The 20,183-nt window shown below is 34.6% G+C and overlaps 2 protein-coding genes across 2 annotated transcripts; both read left to right on the plus strand.

Annotated features, from left to right (window-relative positions):
• Positions 1–8,388: 8,388 nt before the first annotated feature.
• LOC149903294 (uncharacterized) lies at positions 8,389–16,924 on the plus strand. Its single transcript, XM_090109025.1, has 5 exons — positions 8,389–8,423; positions 13,955–14,009; positions 14,257–15,491; positions 15,585–15,758; positions 16,668–16,924. The coding sequence occupies exons 2-5, from the start codon at positions 13,958–13,960 to the stop codon at positions 16,719–16,721; spliced, it is 1,515 nt and encodes a 504-aa protein (XP_089965151.1). The 5' UTR covers positions 8,389–8,423; positions 13,955–13,957; the 3' UTR covers positions 16,722–16,924.
• Positions 16,925–17,269: 345 nt separating this feature from the next.
• On the plus strand, positions 17,270–18,770 carry LOC149903295 (uncharacterized). Its single transcript, XM_090108906.1, has 2 exons — positions 17,270–17,311; positions 18,063–18,770. The coding sequence occupies exons 1-2, from the start codon at positions 17,270–17,272 to the stop codon at positions 18,768–18,770; spliced, it is 750 nt and encodes a 249-aa protein (XP_089965032.1).
• The last annotated feature ends 1,413 nt before the right edge of the window (positions 18,771–20,183 follow it).

A 20,183-nucleotide genomic window follows, 5' to 3' on the forward strand; every position in this document is an offset into this window, starting at 1 on the left:
CCTGTCTTTGTATCTTAGGTTTTAACTTGGGTACGTCTTATTGTTTATTTTAAAATTGGGTATTTGTGTTGGTTTACATACGACATGTATTATATTTTATCTCCGACCTTAATCGATACTCTTCTGATCAGTTTATATTTAAATATCCCCCACTCCGACGATCAGGTAGGCACAAGAATCATTACATTAATAGTTCCTTTGTTCCCCTGAATTACCTATTGTCCACTGAATGGCCTTATTGTTAATATCAATGCGTTCCATCTTGGTGGTCCAAGATGTTATCGTAGCATATTCATTGGAACTCGAATCGATTCTTCGAACCCGCGATCTTCCTGACCTTGAACCTTAGGTTTCAACTCAGGTATTTTCCTTATCTTCTTGTTTATTTAAAAATTGAGTGTGCACTTCTGTTTAGATTTACTCGTATGTGACACGTAAGTGTAGACCAAAGTGTTACTTAGTTCAGTAAACGAACGTCGATCATCGCGGCCCAAAGTTGCCTGCGCAGGATGGCTGTGAAATTACTGGACTACGTCAGTACCCCGTGCGACTGTTTTTGGTAAGTAAAATATTCATGGATTTTTTACAACAGAACTCAAGATACAACGATTGCATGAAGCCAATTTGTACTGAATATTGGGTGGCGGTTGCTGTTATAGCCTGAATGCAAAATAATAGTAAATAGATGATTAACCAAATATTTTCCTTTTCAATTTCATGAATTAAAATATAAAAAAGTTGATTGATCTCAAGAAGTCGAAAAATTTTGATTTTTCCTTGAAGGTTCGTTTTTGTGTCATTATATTTTTATCACATGTGATTTTTTGGTTTTATGGCATTGAAATACTTTTAGAACTATAAATTTAATAATCGTTTATATTGTGTCTTTAATACCGGAAACGGATACCGATAAAGCATTGCAGGCGCAAGAGAGAAGAGCAATGACGCATTCTACATTGAGAACAACACAAAACATTTGATAACACATATTTTCATGGACTACTAGCAGTCCGCCCCGGCTTCGCCCGTGGTACATATTTACGTTTTCTCTACGTAAGAACCATCCTCGTACTTCAAGGAATATAATAAAAAAAGAATTAACGAAATCGGTTCAGCCGTTCTCAAGTTATGCGCTTACCAACACATTTTGGGATTCATTTTTATATTATAAGAAGATTTATATTACTTCAAATCATCATTATGATGTTCCATTGAGGATAATTGACACATGTTGTCGCGATGTTTTTTCTTGTGGCCAATACCGGCTTCTAAGTAGTGATATAATCGTTCACTAAATTTTTATTTTTGTAAGGCTTATATAATTATTGCTCTAATATGAATTATAATTAAGACAGACTAAAATAATATTAATAAGTTCGCAACTTATTATCCGTGCTCCCTACTCCATGTTTGCTATACGACTGGCAATGACTGATGACTGACGACGAGGCGGCGGAAATGAAGAAAGAAAAAAACCGGCCAAGTGCGAGTCGGGCTCGCGCACAAAGGGTTCCGTAGCAGCAAATATAATAAATTACAGTTAAATCAACCTATCTCAAAAACTATAAGAGATACTTTGATCAAACCAAAAATCGTTGAAAGAGTTAATTAGCATGCATCACCTCTATTTTTTTTAGAATTTTATACCCCGTAGTTATAAAAATAGAGGGGGGGGGACATACTTTTTACGACTTTGAGAGCTGATATCTCAAAAACCGTTCACTTTAAGAAAAATGTTTTTTAGAAAACTTTATATCATTTTAAAAGACCTTTCCATTGATACCCCACACGGGTATGTACATCGAAAAAAAAAATTTCATCCCTCAGTTACATGTATGGGGGGCCCCACCCCCAATTCTTTTTTTTACTATTTAGTGTCATATTTTTGTAGCGGTTCATACAACACATATTCCCATCAAATTTCATCACTGTAGTACTTATAGTTTCCGAGTAAATCGGCTGTGACAGACGGACAGACGGACAGACGGACAGACGGACATGACGAAACTATAAGGGTTCCGTTTTTGCCATTTTGGCTACGGAACCCTAAAAACGAAGAAAGAAAGCGCCGGACAACCAGACGATTATCTGGCACTGCGACGCAACGCGTCCCGTCCGACTAGGGCCCTTCCGATTTTCTCCACTCAGCTCAAGACGAGGTTCGAGATCCCCGTCAAGGGGGGGATGCCCTTGCGCATGTCGCTACCAGGGTGAACCTTCAGCTCACCCACGCGTCCGCGTTAAGATGAAGAAGCCCTTCTGGCTAACATCGAGAGACACCACAAAAATAAAAAGCAACACAATAACGATAGTCGCAGCTGTAAGCCGAGTTCCATAAGTTTGTTTGCGCACCTTTAGCATAGACCCGTACCAGGCGACTGACTGGTACAGCGATGCAATAGCGGCATGTCTGATCCTTTGTTTGAACCAGGCGCCAGATGGGCGAGACGGCCTAATGAGGAGCCGAGTTTATTAACTTTAAATTGCGCAGTTACGTTATTGCGCGCTATATCAGGTCATTTTATTCTTCTTTCTTTCTTTACGCACTTAGGCTATCAAATTAATTAATTATTCTTAATAAAGTACATACTTACATAATTTTTATGGAAAACGCACGGAGAATGTCGTATAAACCACATTATATTGGAATTCTGTGCCCCAAAATATAGCAAAGGATGGTACTTATTAGATATTTAAAACTACCTATAAAAGAACATAATACAAAAAAAAACTTTCAAGAATTCATTAAAACATCAAAAAGAATAGGAAAACAATAATATTGTATTGAACACTTTTTATTTGGCCCATTTAACGAGATAAGAAACCGGTTTATGAAGGCACATCTTTTGTCTTCTAATCGAATAACAAAATATGGTGTAGGAACCGCGTCGCGAAATTATGTTCTAAAATAGTGTAAAGAATTAACACGTTCACTGCGGCACCTAAAATGCCAAACTTACCGTTGGTGCGGCATGTCTTCAATACTTCACATCGGCAAGTTCACCACTGTGCGTCATGAGCCATTTTTATCACATCGCACCTACTGACTTTGAAGGTTAATAATTTCATGAAATTTCAAGATATTTCAAAAAAATTTTTTTCGGATAATAGTATATATAGTCTTGTATATACCGCATAAATAGCTTTTAGTTTGACTCAATAGTTTAAAAGATATGAGGGAAAATGTAAACCCCTGATTTTGTGAAAAATTATTTGCCATCCCGCACTGCGTTGATACGGCATGTTTACAGTAATAGCGATGGGAAACACTGTAAAATAAAACATCGATATCGATATAAATCAATTTTGTATATTTCAGTCTGTTTGTTAACAGATAACGAGATCGTCGATACAAAAAAAAAACACATATAAAACAAGGTACTTGATAGAGTACTATCAGGAAATTGTTCAGTAACTTTTGTTTTAATTTGTTCAGTAACTTTTATTTTAATTTGTTCAGTAACTTTTGTTTTAATGTTTTATATTATTTTCACAACTGTCATCACATTTTTGCATTTATGCTACGAAATAAAAGAAAGTAAAAAAACTAAAGCCTCTAAGGTATCATTGTCATTTAAAAATTTGATAACGACGCGTGCGGTCCTGGTACATCACTATGCGAGATTGACACGCGGCGCGCTGGCAGTACAGTGCGGCATGAGGTGCTTGTCCATGGCAAAATATTTGACATGCCGCACACAAAAGAAACGGTTTCTTTTCTATGCGTGTGTCCAATATTTTGCCATACAATTTTTAAACGAAATTGAGTCCTACTTCAAACTGTGATCACAAAAATATATTTGTCTCTTTTCTAGTCATTCATTAACATATAAAAAACCTCGCCGCACCACGGTGAAAACTGCGATTTTGGGCGCCGCACTGTGGTGTAGTCGCTGATGGCCCGATACTGGACATGCCGCAGTGAACGTGTTAATAAATACTGAGATAAATGTTTAAAGAGTATGTAGCACAGTAAGTAATAGTTAATCCCACCAAAAACATTTTCATGTAAAATGTTGCCAAGACGAGCCCATATGACTCGCACTGTCAAAAAGTTATCAGATCTCATGTAGAGCCAAGCTTCTAACACTACACGCCCTAACTCTACAAGGCCTAACTTCACAAACTCTACACCTTAGTCAAAATATGTGGCTTGGCCATTTCGCTACATTCACATCGGCGTAAGGTGAAAAATTAATTCACTGTTCATTACTTTTGTGTTATACAATAGTTCTTGTAGTAACGAACGGCCAAGCCACATATTTTGACTAAGGTGTAGAGTTTGTGAAGTTAGGCCTTGTAGAGTTAGGGCGTGTAGTGTTAGAAGCTTGGCTGCCTGATGTAAAGCAGTGATGCGATCTATTTAGGAGCACGTCTACCCAGAAGAAGCCTATTCACTCTGGACTTGAAGAGCTGGATATTGTAGTCCACGGGGAACACCGACGGTGGAAGAGAGTTCCATTCCTTTGCAGTTCGGATGAAAAAAGAATTTGCATAACGCTGCGTACGTACATGAGGAATGTCGACTGTGAAAGGATGGAATCCCATTCCTCGTCTAGATGTGCGGTGAAGAAATGGAGAAGATGGAACCAGGTGGTGGAGTTCATTCGCACATTCACCGAAATGAAGTGTGTAAAAAACCGACCGGCATGCTACTTGCCAGCGGTGGTCAAGACTTTGGAGGCCACGATGAATTAATGAGGGATCGCCAATGATTCCAAAGCACACACACAAGGTGAGCATTAGCGGAACCCACCCAAAGATGACTACAATACTCCACACACGCCCGAATTTGAGTTTGGTAGAGTTGAAGGAGATGTGCCAGTGTGAAGAAATGTCTCACTTTTGCTAATATGCCAAGCTTTTTGGCAGCTACTTGGGCTTTGGATTCAATAAATTGACGGAAGTTTAGATTTGCAGAAATCGACATACCCAGTAATTCGAGTTTGGGGGTTAATGCTTTATGAAAAGATGGAGACAGGTGAAGTGGATTTCGCTTCGCAGTAAAAAGACATGCCTGTGTTTTGGTAGCCTTAAAAACCAGATTATCATCGGCCCAATTCGTGACGTCCAGCAAGGCTGAGTTGATACGCGAAATCATGGCCTCCCGTTCAAATCTGATACTGACTTGAGATGCTTGAGCGTATAGGTACCTCTCTACAACAGTAGTATCATCTGCATAACCAAACATGTTAGGTTTGAGGAGGTCGTTTATGTGCAGAAGGAATTAAGTCACTGAGAGAACAGATCCCTGAGGAACACCGGCATTAACGGTCATTTCATCTGACGAACAACCGTCAATAATGACGCGAATCGTACGTTCTCTCAGGAAATCAGCTATCCAAACGCACAGGTCATTTGGAATTCCATAAGATGGAAACTTGCTCAAAAGGCTCACGTGCCAAACTTTGTCGAAAGCCTTGGAGATGTCTAGGGAGACGGCAAGCGCCTCACCGTGATTATCCAAGGATCCTCCCCCCCCCATAGATGCGTAGCGTGCGCTAGAAGATCGCACTGGGTAGCTGTACATGTCGATGCGAATGGCATCGGTCAATATTTTGATTCATATGGACGAACACCTGAGCGATATCATCTCCAGTTTTTGAAAAGGAATTGTAAGAGATGAAACTGGAATGTTGATAGGTTTCAGAATGATTGGACTTCCGTTTATGGTCAATATTGCTGTATTTGCTATATAAGTTTCAGGTATATTCAATGCATAGTTTTACGAGCATATTTATAGGGAACACACTGTACAACGATATTTTAGGGCTTCAAGCAGTTGAGACCGACCGCTTGAAGCCGCGACAGCGCGGTGAACTATGGACATTCATTCATCGCGGTCGTGAGGCATACACTGACTGCTCGAGCCGTTGAATGCGCTAAAGCCGTCGACAGCTAGCTACGCACGCAACAGTAAACAAAATAAAAACAATTCTTCGCGTTGTGTGCGTGTCATCTCACACAAAAATTTGAGAGCGACTATTCGTTCACACACTAGATTGTAAGTGACGTACGTACGTCTGTATACGTACGTTCTGTATACGTACGTACGTATACAGAACCAATACAGCCGCATCGACAAGCAATCCCTTGCTTGTCGATAAAATGAGAAACGTTAAAATTAAAACAATTTATAGACAATACAGTAACTAGGTAGAAATGGACACCTTGATGGTGATGAAGTCCATAAAGCATTGCCTAGTGACTTATTGTAAAGTAACATAAGTATGAAATAAGTGACTTCTTTTTTTAATCCATGTATAATAATTACTATAAAATTATTGCTCGAGTACCTATCAAATAATAATAATACAATCAGATATTAAGCTAATAGTAATACATTATGATATAAAAATAAGGTAGTAAGGTAGTAAAAATCCGAATCTTATCGACATGGACACACTCGATTCGCATCCTTAATTAACGACCCCGAGCAGCGGCCGTACTACACGATTGTTAGCTTTAGTATGTTCATTCGAACTCCGCGTTTGAATAGAGTAACGTACAGAAGAAGCATTGTAAACTATTTACATAAATTATTGTGACTGTCGTTCTGTCACATAATATAAAAGATAAGAAACCAAGAAATCACTCTGCGTAATATTGTTTTTGAAATTTTTGTAAGAAAATCGTATAATTTTCAGTACTTACCGATGGTATGTGATTCCATTGGACTTAAAGATGCTGGTTTCACTTTGGTTTTTACAAACTTTAACGGAACAACACGGCATTGTCAAATAATACCCGGCCGACGGTCGAACGTCAACTGAATGCAACAAACAGCATGTGTTCTTTTTTTGGGCATATCGCTGCGACACCGGCCCCACCCCCTAACCATATCTCCCTTTAGTTTCTGTGGTCTGTGGTTGTAACAAAGAAGTTTAATACAAAAGCAATGATAAGCGAAGTGCACAATGACTAATGAGTAATAGATAATATGAACGCCGAGTTGGAACGGTGCAGGTGTTGGAGGAACAATAGATATATACCTACTAGGAAAAGGTGAACAATGGGACGCTAATGACGGTACATACCCACCGGGTATCAATTAGATATGAGTAAATCGATCTGCACATCTTCGAAACCGTGCATCCTACACTAAAATGGAAGCAGATTCGAGCTCAGACGACACCAAAACCTTTTTTTTTTGTCGCCAATATTTTGCTTGTACTTGTGTAGATATCATATCGCATCGGCGAGCATTAACGATATAGAATCGGATAATCTGAAAACGCATTTAGACTTTATATTTAAACTTCATGAAGGCGGTTTCATTGTTTGTTAAAAATTATATATTTTTCTATTTAAATTACACTTTCATAACGATAAACGAGTAATTGTACTCTTTGTACAGTATCTCTCCTGTACAACGAATAGTATTTCTGAAGATAACACCAGGAAACATTCAACATTACAAACTTCACCTCTCTACAGCTTCGTCCATCACCTTGCTCGCTCTCTCTAGTAGGTGGAAGCGAGATAGTTGCAGCGTGTGAGTGAGACATCGTAATCACGCGGCACAAACCTTTATTGTTCGCATAGGCAGATAATAACTAGACCGATGTTAACGAGCTTTTCTAAGAATTATTTCCCCATACCAAGTTTATCCCCGATTTCTGGGAATCTACGAATGCTACCTGAGGTTATCATACCTTTTTACATAGCTAAGAACAAGCACATGTTTTTAAAAACATCTGCAGACACATTTTCATAGAGATTTCTTTCAATATCTTTGTTTAAAACGAGTTAACTTAATTACTTTAATGTTATTATTTTTAGTTTAAAAGCCATTTCTTTGAATTGTTTGCAGCGATATGGATTTCTAATGCTGAGAATTATTGTTTAACTCAACCTTTACATAAAAACTTAAAAAACCCAGATCAAATAAGTAAAATAAAAAATTAAATGCGAAGATAAAGTGGCATTTTCAAGAAAAAAAATAAAATTGCACTTTGCAATAACTCTTCAACGGCTAACTTTTGGATATGGTATTATAAGATCAAATCAGTTTGTTTTGACCCCTACTACACGCTCTTAACAGGAATAGGTCGACTTAACCTGTAACCCTGTATATTATTAGTATTTAAGTATTGGTACAATAATGTTTATTAATTAGTGTTCTAAACAACAGTGTTCTACAAATAGATCTCAAGGTCAATTTAATTACAAAGAAAAGCAATCAACAATGTCATTAACGACTATGAGCCTGTGTATGAGCTTTGCAATAAAAGTGTGCAATGACCTCATTGATGGCACACACACTTTCAAAACGTTCGAAGCAGACGGTGTCTGCCCTTAGCAAACCATAGAGGACATGACTGTGCAATATATAAAAATAACATCAACAAAATCGGACCAGATCCAGTCATAAAGTGAATGCGAGCAGACACGTCAGCAGTGTCATTCTTCCAAATAATTCGGTAAAAACAATATATTTTTTAATTCCTTAATCCTATAATTACTTACGTTTAATTAAAGACATTGTATCTTTAAATATATAATATATAAATTAGTATATATTATTCATAAATATGTACATAATATATATGTAAATTTGCACATAAACTCTTTACCCCTTCCAGTAAACGTCCCCCCTCCGCTCACCGCGCGGCGCCGGCGCGCCACATTTAATATTAGATATCTCATTTGTTCACTGACCGGTGACGTCGTCGCGCGTCTCATACGTAAAATGTTGTTTATGGTTTTAGTGTCACCTTTATGCATTTAATAACAATAAACTTAAAATAATTAAGAAGTCTTTGAGGCAGTGTTATTATTACTACTATTATTTGTGCAGTGTGTTTTTTAAGGATCATCTGGATTTGGATTGTTATATTATATTACAAGTAGGTATTCTCACGAAATTATCAATTTAAAAAAAAATATTTGCATCGCGATCGGTATACAATTATATTATAAGTGTTATGGTATAGATAGGTTATTAGCGCTCCGTGTGCGGCATGTTGATATGTTGCCAATTAGCTACAATTTACTTGAGTTGTCTCTTTCTCGCTCAAGATATTATATTATTATTATATATTATGTTTATGTTAGTGTACTTATATGCCATCTTACTTTGACGTCTAATTGTGTATGCGATTTTTGAAGATCAAATGTTGTATTGGTAACTTATCTGCATTTACCTATAATATCATTGTCTGTATCTCCTGATATACCTACTACCTACTAAATAAACGCGAAGTAGGAACTACTTGCTTCTACCCGCGGGTTCGTCCACCTTAGTGCTTATTAACATAATATTTCAAATAATAAGCTTTCAAATAATTAAAATATGAAATAATAATAAGAAATTAAAAAAAATATATATGGTTACATAATTATTATTATGATATTATATATTATTAATGATTTCCCGATAGCGGCATCGAATTTATTTATTTAATAATATTATTGTATTTTATACTTCCATACGACTTTATATTGTCCTTATATTTTTCATGTGAATTACGAACTTTGCATACTTACTTTGCAAAACTGTTTTTTTTTTATTCAGTAGATTTAGTACCTACTTATTGTCCTCAGGTTGTATTAAACATAATACTAAGTATTGATCATATTATTTGTTATATGGCACCACTAATAAACCAACCCATCTGCTTAAGGATGACATAAAAATGACGTTTGTGATCAGTGATGACGTCACATTAGTTGACAGACAGCCGTCATCATAGATTATACATTAAAACGTCATATGATAATTCATAAATTAATTAAAATTTGGGGTAACCGGAAAATGCTCAAACATATTATCAAGTACTGCTTGTCGCATGAAAACAACTGTTATCTTTGGTTATTTATCCATGTTTATGTTAGAGTACTTAATTGTTATTGTTTTTAATGCGCTTTAATTGTTTAACATACAGGTTGTGGTTATGTACCGAATGCTTTAGACTCTATTTTGAACCACTTTAAACGAACAGATTGAATTCAAAACACTTATCAAGGATTGATGACAATACAAAAATTAAAAATTTCATGAATTTAAGTGTATTTTTAGTATTTCTTAACTAACTAAGTTCATAAAGTTATATTATTATTTTGGAGTGAAACTTCTTTAGGCGCGTTGAGAGTAAAATTTCAAGGTCGCGTCATGCAATACCATCACGGCATAGAGAAAGCAACGATTTTGGTATATAAAATATATAATAAAAATTACATAACTATTTATTTTGACTTTATTAAAAAATATGTATTATTCAGCTTTATAATATAAATGTATTACTTAATCATTATAAATATTTGACTTGAGTTGAGTATCAAACATAATTGTAGCGGTTGTATATTATAAACTTAATTAATGTATTTTTTTTGTATTAATGAATAAATTTTATTGTAAATTTGACCTCCCTATCGGATTGGGTAAACTGTAATGATAGGAATGGTTTTATATCTTAATACTATTATAAAGGCGAAAGTTTGTAAGGATTTATGGATGTATGGATGTATGGATGTATGGATGTATGGATGTTTGTTACTCTTTCACGTAAAAACTACTGAACCGATTACAATGAAATTTAGCACACATATAGAGGGTAACTTGGATTAACACATAGGATAGGTTTTATCCCGGAAATCCCACGGGAACGGGAACTATGCGGGTTTTCCTTTGAAAACGCGGGCGAAGCCGCGGGCGGAAATCTAGTAAATAAATAAAATAATATGTAAATAAACTACGCCCTAAGCCTGCTTCGGAGGAAAGAGTACCTACATAGCTAGGTTATCCTGTCTGAAAGTTTCACTGGATGGGAGTGTAGTTTTTTGTTTTTGTTTATCTATTGAAAAATATTGATTAAATTCAATATACCTACCAATTAATTATTATTATTATTCTAATCGTGCATTCTTTTAAAGATGTGATTAATCCAGAGAGAGTGTAGGTATGTTTAATGTTTATATTTTAGTTATTTAACTAGCTTTCCACCCGCGGCTTCGTCCGCGCAGTCAAAGAAAAACCCGCATAGTTCACGTTCCCGTGGGATTTCCGGGATAAAACCTATCCTATGTCCCGGGGTAAAAAGTAGCCTTTGTCCTTTCTCGGGTATCAAAATATCTCTATACCAAATTTCATGCAAATTGGTTCAGTAGTTAAGGCGTGATTGAGTAACAGAGACAGACAGACAGACAGATTTACGAAATATAAGTATGAGAATAAGCAATGAAATATTGTTCATTTTATTTGCTACCTATTTATAAGTTTCAGACGAGTATAGTGTTGAAAGTGATTTGAAAGTTATTATTAGTACCTACTACGTACCTATATTTTTACATACGATACCCCAGAATTGTGCTGATGATGTCATCCAATATCAATGAAACGGGAATAATAATCAAATATGAACCTTGCTGCATTTGAATGTGGTTTATTGTTATGTACCTACCAAACATTAATATATCTTACGTGTTTAGAATTATTATGCATGGTACGACCATTGACAGTCCTGACTACATGTTTAGGTTTTGTAGAAATAAAAACAAAAAACAGGTTTGTGTAGGTACTTTTTTGTCAGTCCTGGTGGTGAATGCCCTGTAAGGACGTTCTATAGGAATATCTTTTCTTAAAAAAGGCAATATAAATACTAATACATACCTATATAAATTTAATGAAAACCTGAATTATACTAACCTCACTTGAATGATTACATACCTACAAATTATAATTTTATTATTGAAAACGAAATATCTTTACTATTCAATTTTCATAATAGGTAAACGTATTAAGAAGTAACTAATTATTGAAATAAAACTTTGAAAAATCCAAAAGGGCATCATTTCGGTTATTCAATTTTTACAAAAAAAAATAGAAATATATTTAAAAAAACACAGACTTCATTCTTTCGCGCAATTTTCCACCCAAAAAAGGAATAAGGTACTACGAAACTATTGAATTATTGATAACCTTTTTTACATAAACAGATGTACAATTATTGATAAGTATTGATTATAGTTTTTCTTAATTAAAATTAAACTTCGTTGAGTTAGACCATGACCTTCGAAAGGAAATAAATTTAGATAATACCGAAGCGTTTAAAAAAAATAATTCGATTAATTTTTTCGCGCGTTATTGTGATCCGGTTTCCATACATGCATAGTGCATACCTAAGTACTAACAGACACGCAGGAAATATATTTTTTTTAACATTATTTCTATTTATATAAAAAGCAAAATGTGTTTTAAAAATGCCATGAATGCGACTAGTGTTTTCTCCTTACAATTATGTGTCAATATTATTCTACGTGTGCGATAGAAAAATAAATGTAGACAGTAGAGACATGGTAGAGACTTTTATTTAAAAAAAACATTTGATTTCTGTAACGGTGCATTTAGAGGTACATATGGATGTACATAAAACGAACAAAGAACTAGAGCTAGAGAGGGAAAATTATGTTGTGTAAATATTATACTGTAGATAGAAAAAAAATATTTATAACTGTGATTGTTAGGTGTATTCGCATTATAGTATAACAAATAAAATAATAAGATGTACTTATTATGTGTTAATTGCAAGCAAATGTTACGGATCCCAATTTAACAACAAATTACTATCTCCTTATCTCACGAGTTAGATTAGGTATAATCTAACGGTTTATACAATCTTACGGTTACATATTCATGAAGAAAAGGTGCAAAATACGAATATTTTTAAAACTTTAACATAGATGTCTAATCAATAAAACTTTAACAAAGATGTAGAATCTATATGTTTAAGTTTTAATCTTCTTATATATAAAAATGAATCGCAAAATGTGTTGGTAAGCGCATAACTCGAGAACGGCTGAACCGATTTCGATAATTCTTTTTTTATTATATTCCTTGAAGTACGAGGATGGTTCTTATGTAGATAAAACGTAAATATTATGTACCACGGGCGAAGCCGGGGCGGACCGCTAGTCATTAATAAAATATTTATTTTTAATTACACATGCTAGTATGCATCTCACTAATCAATCTAGAGTAATGAAGGACTTAATTTTATTTTGTGATATAAAATATGAATGAAGTAACCTATTCTCCGAAGGAGGACCAATGTCTCGCATACCTTGGACCACCATAAATGACCCTACGCATAATAGAACATTAACGGAACAATGGACCTATTATTTTTCAACATAACCTTATACAGCGTCTTTGCTCGCGTGCGCTTACCAGTATCGCACGAATTTCAGATAATTTTGAAAGTAAACAAACATTGTTACGTGTATACTATCAATTAAATTATTTATAATTAAATAATTATCTAATTGATAAAAGTAACATATTAAAATTAAATAACCCAATGACAAATACCAAAACAATTATTGTGAAAAGGAAATAAAAATCGGTATGTTCATACTTTACGAATTACAATAACTGTATTTGTATTTTGTACACACCTGACATGACAGACATCGCACATGCCGTTGCCATCGGTATTAGCTGACTGCGCGAAGATAATAAAAGTTTATGAAAAAATCAAATCAATTTTTTTTAAGTTGATTTTTTATATAAGTATTTTTATCTAATCAGCGTTAGCAAAACCATAAGTTCCATTGAATGTACATTATGCAATAGTTCTTGGTTTGTGAAGAGTAACGCATTGTCATGTTTTTTGGACCGAAGTTCCTCGCGCGTTGCGAACGGGAGCTAGAGTTGTAACGACGGGTGTCCCTTGACACCTCTCAATTTTTTTTCTTCTCTTCTATTTTATTTCTTTAATAAATACGCTGATAAAAATAAAACGACACTAAATTTAAAAGAACAATTAACATTTTCAAGCGACCAATTAGCCAAAAATAGTATTAGTTAATTTACAGACGTGTTGTTTATTGTTGTATATTTATCTTGTCGTGTTATTTAACATAAACATAATGCTTATGTCTGACTGCTTCACGTTTGAGCAAGATCATAGTAATAACAATAATCATCGATTATAATAACTAATTTTTGTTCCAGGACATGAATTCCGCTGCTAGTTGCACGTTAGAGTCACCTTATCAAAATGAATGCTGTGAGTAGATATATTTTTTTTATGTCAGAGCAAGCCAAGGGGCAGGTGGGCCACCTGATGTTAAGTGGTCACCACCGCCCATAACACTTCTAGTGTTATAAACACTTGTAACACTAGAAGTGTTACAGGTGCTTTGTCGGCCTTTTTTTGTGATATTGATAAAATTCTTATTTTATTTTATACATTACTCGATCACGCGTATGTTAGTGTTGGAGGTGAGAAAATATAATTAATTTTATTTTTACAGGTGCTTCAAAACTGGAATCTTTTGACCTGAATAAGCCCGTAAATGTAACCGTTATTATAGACGACATTTTCCATCCAACTCCTTTCGAACCTCAGGACAGAAATTCAAACGAATTGATCAATAACGTTGAGACTAACTGTAATTACCACGATAAAAACTTGAACAAAAGTAAAAATACAAAAGCCAGGTCAAGAAAACGTGCCAGAAGCATAAGTACAATGCATCAAATACCACCTTCCAAGCAAACGCCGAACTTTACGCCCAACGTTTCAGATAATGCACACACAAAAAACAATAACAACGAAATGACATCAATGCATCAATTCATAAATAATCATAATCTGGAACATAATTCATTGTCTGTAAATAACTCTTTGAGAAATTATGTTCCGGAAGCAGCGTTTCATCCGTTAGATATAATTTTATACGATATTTTGCAAATTATCAAGTTTTACTTTAAGAAACCTCTATCTGATCAGCACCGGCAATATTATGAGAATTTTAAAAGAATAATGTTTAACCATTCCTATGAATATGTCCTAAAGTATTTAATACCAATTGAACATAATGAGAAAGTTTTATACAACTTTATAATGAGAATCACGACAGTCGCTAAAAATTGCTCTTTACCTATTGGTTTTAACGAAAGTAGACATATTTTATTTCAAATGATGAAATGGTGTAAGAAAAAAAGTATGATATCACCACCTTCTTATAACACAATCCAAACATTGATGCCAGAAAACCGTTCTTCTATATCTAATGAAAATCACATAATATTTAACAACATAAACATGAATGAACCAAACACATACCAAGTTGAATCAACATTACCTGCACAAGAAGTAAGCTTTCATGAAAATCGGGATCTTAATAATTTATACAACAATGCTAACAAAGACGTTAATAATCCTAGACTCGAGGAAAACTCACATTTATTGCAAATATTTACTTCAAAATTACCACAACATGGATCAGTGCTTCGAGCAAAATTAAACCAGGAAACAAAATGTGAGTCAATAGGATATCCAATAGTACATAATCTTATAAATTTCTCTGGCAATCGAGATATATTTGAAAGCGACTCGCTTCAGAATAACAATTATAACTCCTATCGACCCGAAAATACAGAATCAGATATTAGTCAACAAGCTGAAACAGCTAGATCTACAATATCTAGAGACAGTGGTTTTACAAGTCCATTAACGTTTAATTTCTCGGATGAATTAGAATTGGTAAATATGTTTATCCATTTTTTTACAAATTTATCATATTGTCTAAAACAACTTGTGGATCGTTTAGTGTTAATTAAATTTTCTTTATTGTAGAGCAATAAAGAGCCGCATACCGAAATAAACCATGATGAAGCAATACCAATTATTGAAAATGTGACATCTCTTAATACAAATTTAAAGTTGAGCCCTTGTAGTGTGTGCACGAAGATTACCCACAAAATGTGTAAAGGCTGTTACAAAATTTTCTACTGCAGTATTGAATGCATGGTAATTTTGAAAAGTATTATATTCAATTGTTTATTTTCTAGCATTATTAAAAAAACAAAAGCGATATAACAATGTTTCTAATTTCGGCGTTGGACTTTAAATTACTTAGCTACAACTTTCGTAAACATATGACTTAATTTACGAAAGTTTATTTCATAAGAATTCCAACGATATGTTTTTAAATTAACGTCATTTTAATTGCACGCGCGATTTTAGAGGACTATAGTAGAGCCATTTTAATAGGCAACATTTGACAGTTCAACAAAATTCAACAACGTAACCTAGTAACGACGACATAGAATATCTATGATATTTCGTTTTGTTAGAACTGCACATTTGCTTAACTTTTTTCAATTACGATAACATATTTATAATAATAATGACCGATACAAGTAATTTTAGAATTTGATTTTACTGATAAACCATTCTAAACATAATAAACAATTTCTGATTTAAAGAACTGACGTTGCTACAATTTTGTGTCAATAAACCTTTTTTCTTTTTAAATACCAGAGACGTTACTCTAAAAATCGAAATCTGACATCTAGAATCGAATGCATTGATTACTTGGGAATAAAAATCATCATAAATTATTGACATGTGTTTCAAGTTCGATTGACAAATGTTTCAAGTCCGTATCGATTAATTCACTTTAATCGATGTTTTTAAGCAGGTTACCACCCTATGAAGATAAAATTGATAGACGTCAAATGTTGCCTATTAAATTGGCTCGACAATAGAATTAATAGAAAATGGTGCCACAGATGACAATGCCATCATAAGTGATCATAATCAATTTGAAAATTGACGAACATTTTTATATCGCAGCTTAAAGTACATCTAATAACATACCTTGTGATAATATGTTTTGTTTTATTTTGTTATAATTAAACACACTTATTATTTTAGAAAGCGGAGTGGCAACTTCACAAGTTTTTCTGCTGTCAATCCCAAAAGGGTTAACAATGATGTATTGAAATGAAAATGGAAAAATAAGAAGAGCACAAGCAGTAAACATGAAACAATTACTCCTACGAGTATGTAAATATGTAAATATATAGTGTTATTTTGTATTGATGTATATTATTTCAATAAATACCTCCTATTTTATTTTATGAAATCCTTACTCATAATTTAATTATTATAAAATATATACGTAACTCACTCGATCGGTCTGTCGGTCTGTCTTTCCTTTCTTCACGACTAAACCATTAAATCAATTTGGATGAAATTTGGAACAGAGATACTTAGAGAGAGGACCAAGGATATGTTCCATCCTGAAAATCCCAAGGTGACAGGATCCATGCGAGGTTTCATTTGATTATGCGGGTGAAGCCGCAGGCAGAAAGCTAGTAATTAATAATTAAAATAAAGTATAATTTTTTTGGCAATCTAAACTTCTGAAATATGAATTATTGTTGTTACTTGACAATCCAAAAAAATAATGCTTAGTCACGTGAACAAGAAGCTTACTTAAATATCTAATTATCTAATACACTGGAGATTGCACTATGACCATTAACTTGTTACAAGCAAATATAACCTTGAATGACGTTAGTGTTGTTTTTTGTCTCTTTCTGTGGGTGACCACACTGGTTTGTATATTCTGGATTTTTCGAAATAGAAAAAACTAAAAATCATGGTCTATAAATAATAACGACATATTTTTAACAGTATTTTTATTATAATTACTGGTCAACTTACAAGAATTATCATCTTTATACGACATACAATTTTAATTGGTAGAGAATGATAGTTTTAAATAACGCTTGATAACTTTTGGCTACAAAGCTTGGATATTAACCGATATTCATAGGGCATGCACCCGGGTTTACCCGGTTCTGAAAAACCCGGGTAAACCCGGGTTTTTTGATGATCTTGAGAACCGGGTCTGAATAGTATGAAACCCGGTTCTCCCGGTTCCGAATAAAATATTAAAATATAAAGTATTATTTATATTTTTCTGCATTATTTTAACAAATTTATTCTATCTGGCAACGTCAGACTCACGTGCATCGCGAATTTTCGTGCCACGCCTCAAGCGTGGCTCTGATTGGTTGTCTAACCTTAGATTCTAAAAGTTTCCTACGGGTGTATTACCAAAAAAAAAAAATTAGGCTTCGAAAATGACAAAAATTAGGCTACATACTGAAATATTTTTATTAGATTTGTCGTGAATTTGAAAAGCTGTTGATTTTACTGAAACAGTCATGTTTTTGTTTTTGGTATCAAGCTGAAATTTATATCGAATACTCAAGTCAAGGCATAAGGTGATTGGGTATGCTTATGACCTCGCATTGTTAGGAAACCCGCGATGAAGTGAGCGAAGCCGCGAGTATCTTGAAAGAAGAAGCAGAAAAGGTTGGACTAAAAATCAATGCCAACAAAACGGAATTTCGCCACACGAAGCGGTATAGAGATACACGAGCTCAACGCCAAGACCTACAGGCTGGAGATACGACGTACAAAGGAGTTGCTAGTTTTAGATATCTGGGTTGCACTATAACTGACTCACATTCCAGGGAGGAAGAAATTAATATCCGTATCCAAAATACCCTGAAATGTGGTGCAGCCTTGCATAAGGTGCTCGCGTCCAGGCTTCTGAGCAAAAACACCAAATTGCGTATATACAAAACGGTCATAAGACCAATACTTATGTATGGGTGTGAAGCCCTTTGGACCCTGACCCAGAATGAAGAACGCAAGCTTTTAGTCACCGAAAGAAGGCTTCTTCGCAAGATTTTTGGTCCCACCAGACGAGAGGATGGAAGCTGGAGAGTCCGAACAAATGCCGAACTAGAAAAACTAATGGCCGAGCCAAATATACTTGGAGAAATAAAAGCACAACGGCTCCGTTGGCTCGGTAATGTAGAACGAATGGGTGAGGAACGAGGATTGAAGAGGGCATACTTGGGGCGACCCCTGGGCCGACCGCTGGTTGGACGACCTAAGTATCGCTGGCGCGATCGAGTAGAGGTGGACCTGCGCGTGCTACGAGCCAATAATAATTGACCGCTCAGGACCGGGGAAGATGGAGAGTTCTCGTCTCAAAGGCCAAGACACACTTTGGGGTTTCAGCGCCAGAGGAGTAAGTAAGGAAGTACTCAAGTCTTCGGTCCCTTGATGATGTGAAAAAGTCAAACTCACAAGCCAACGCATCAAAAGATACAGCCGTAAATGCTGAAAATTTTTCGCAAATTTCGACATTCGCATGGGACTCAAACCCTACAGGGTACTTCTCATGAACACAGGCCCTTTAAATTTGGTAAAAGTAACGTCTTATAACACAGATAAAGGAAAAATTGCTAGAAAAATTGTTTCTTTATTTATTTAGTAAAATAAGACACAAGCCGCGTAAAATAAAAGGCCCATCAGGTACTTTTACAGTTACTTTTGTTTAATTTCGTATTTTTTTCGAGGTATTATAAAAGAACCGGGTAACCCGGTTCTACCCGGTTCTGAGCTCGATTTGGAACCGGGTTTTAAAATCTTGGAACCGGACTCGGTTCTGCATGCCCTAGATATTCATCATTTACATCCTTTGTAAATAGAGGAAAGTTGTGTTTTGCATCAGATGCTGTATACCAAATTGTTAGTTACTCAGATCTTCTTTTTAACCCTAGAAAGATAATCATATTGAGTAGTACGGGAAAGATAGTCATGCGTCAAATTTACGCATGTTTTTTAATTACCTCTAAGTCAAGATATATCATTGTTTTTCTATAAATTGTAAGTTATTATATATTTTCAGTTATATTAGAATAATTAATACTACAAATAATTTATTTATAATTATGTTTATACGTATAAAAAAACGAAAACATTAAACGTCTGCTTTAAATCTACAATTCTTGTAACAAGTATTATTTCTAATAAAAACTTATTTTTTACCATAATTATCAGACTTTTTCATATATTATATATATGTTGTACATATAGTTATATGAAAAATTAATGAGAAACAACTTTAGCACATATCAACGTATGCTCACGACATATAACTATGTTACATTTTTTGCAGGACGCATTTGCCTTTCGTCATATTTCAGAAGGACAAAAAGTATAGTAAATACTTTTTTTTTACTGCAGGCCTCCTCAGTTCTTTCTTACGATGTACCAGATACTTCATTTGGCAACAAATTGGAGATATTATCACGCAAATATCTCCTCAAAGCTGGTGATTCTAAACGCCCACGCATAAACAAAGAAGACAGTTCCATGCTTCTATATTTCATGTTTTTTTGACTCAGATGTTTTTGTGCTTTGTAGTTAACATTGTGACTATAAATATAATATGAAATATGCAGGCAATTTTAATGATTCCATAAAATAAAGCCATTGGCTATCTCATTGTCTTCCTACTATAGGACATCACGGAACACATTCGGTCTAATGCATCTACTCCGCCTTTTTCTTGAATGTAAT

This window comes from Colias eurytheme, chromosome 13 (genome assembly GCF_061535395.1).
Source record: "Colias eurytheme isolate Ceu_HAF_F1 chromosome 13, ilColEury1 Martin Lab GWU primary, whole genome shotgun sequence".
Classification (NCBI taxonomy): domain Eukaryota; kingdom Metazoa; phylum Arthropoda; class Insecta; order Lepidoptera; family Pieridae; genus Colias; species Colias eurytheme.

Coding starts and splice junctions, on each gene's coding strand:
- LOC149903294 (XM_090109025.1), top strand. CDS start 13,958: ATGAATTCCGCTGCTAGTTGCACGTTAGAGTCACCTTATCAAAATGAA. Junction 14,010..14,256: donor ACCTTATCAAAATGAATGCT/GTGAGTAGATAT, acceptor TTATTTTTACAG/GTGCTTCAAAACTGGAATCT. Junction 15,759..16,667: donor ACTGCAGTATTGAATGCATG/GTAATTTTGAAA, acceptor TTATTATTTTAG/AAAGCGGAGTGGCAACTTCA.
- LOC149903295 (XM_090108906.1), top strand. CDS start 17,270: ATGACCATTAACTTGTTACAAGCAAATATAACCTTGAATGAC. Junction 17,312..18,062: donor CAAATATAACCTTGAATGAC/GTTAGTGTTGTT, acceptor TCGCATTGTTAG/GAAACCCGCGATGAAGTGAG.